This window comes from Phytophthora parasitica (genome assembly GCF_000247585.1).
Source record: "Phytophthora parasitica INRA-310 unplaced genomic scaffold supercont2.445, whole genome shotgun sequence".
NCBI classification, from domain to species: Eukaryota; Oomycota; class Peronosporomycetes; order Peronosporales; family Peronosporaceae; genus Phytophthora; species Phytophthora nicotianae.
The window spans coordinates 1,410-2,500 of NW_008649431.1; the positions used below are offsets into that span (position 1 = coordinate 1,410).

The 1,091-nt window shown below is 44.8% G+C and overlaps 1 protein-coding gene across 1 annotated transcript; it reads left to right on the plus strand.

The window, feature by feature from the left end:
* Positions 1-711: 711 nt before the first annotated feature.
* Positions 712-1,006, plus strand: PPTG_24957 (hypothetical protein; the record flags this gene model as incomplete). Its single annotated transcript, XM_008919031.1, has 2 exons — positions 712-753; positions 842-1,006. 2 exons carry the CDS (start codon positions 712-714, stop codon positions 1,004-1,006), a joined length of 207 nt encoding a protein of 68 aa, XP_008917279.1.
* Between the last annotated feature and the right edge of the window lie 85 nt (positions 1,007-1,091).

A 1,091-nucleotide genomic window follows, 5' to 3' on the forward strand; every position in this document is an offset into this window, starting at 1 on the left:
GTATCACTATTCGTGGCAACCACAATATTACTTCACTGAATGCGGGTATGGCTCCTCTCATAATTTGTTTCCATAAATATACGACCCGGTCATCCATTCATGGAAATGAAACACCGCCCGGATACCAATTCAACTCAGAAATAAGTTTCAGATCATTTCTTCTAAACTAGCGATTAGACTGATTAAACCTTTTTTTTTTTTTTTTTTTTTTTTTTTTTTGGGGGGGGGGGGGGATGAATACAATCAATAAGACATACCCTTCAGCGATATCAGGACTCTAAACTTCTAGGTAAACACAAACAGAGGACTCTTTCACCCTTACAACTCCCCTTAATTAAACTTGCACAGATGCTGCTTCATACCATGACACACGAGGCAGTTGCCTGTGATACAGATACATTCTTGTTACTCAATTAATCCAGTGCGTTTTCATTCAGCAGGAATTGCAGCAGTTAGGTGACTTGAATGGCGACGTGCGCGGCAAGATCATGATCAATGCGTCGCCATGCTTCAGAGGATGCAAGAGACAGCGAAGACGAACGACTAGTTGGTAAGAAGAATACCGGTGGACACAGCGAATATGAGAGTGCATCGAATTTGCAGTAGCATCGCAAGTGCAATCTGGGGTAACCATGTCGAGACGGAGGGAGTGTTCAAACTCTGAGACAACACCTGCAGGCGATTATTGTTTAGCAAGCTCAGGACCTCCAGATGCCCAGACTAATACAGCGAGAAGTGTTGGCCGATGGACGAGTGCGGAATCCAGTGATCAGTCCAAAGGATAACGAACGCTTGAATCAGGAGGACCAAATTGAGAGATTTAACGACGACTAAAATGCAGTGGACCCAGAAACTAATCACTTGGGAACCTGCCGCTGATCTCCAGTTGTTGCATCTTCAGCAGATCATCGCAAAGCTGGAGTCGCGATTCGAGAAGCTCATTGACCGAAAACGCTTTATGGAACAGAATTTCCAGCGAACTGCCCGAACGCAGCAAGCGCATTAGAAGAAATGGCTGGCATATATTCGACAACAAACCGCGGAGAAGAAGGCATTAGAACGACAACTTCGTGAGCTCAAGCAATATGTCG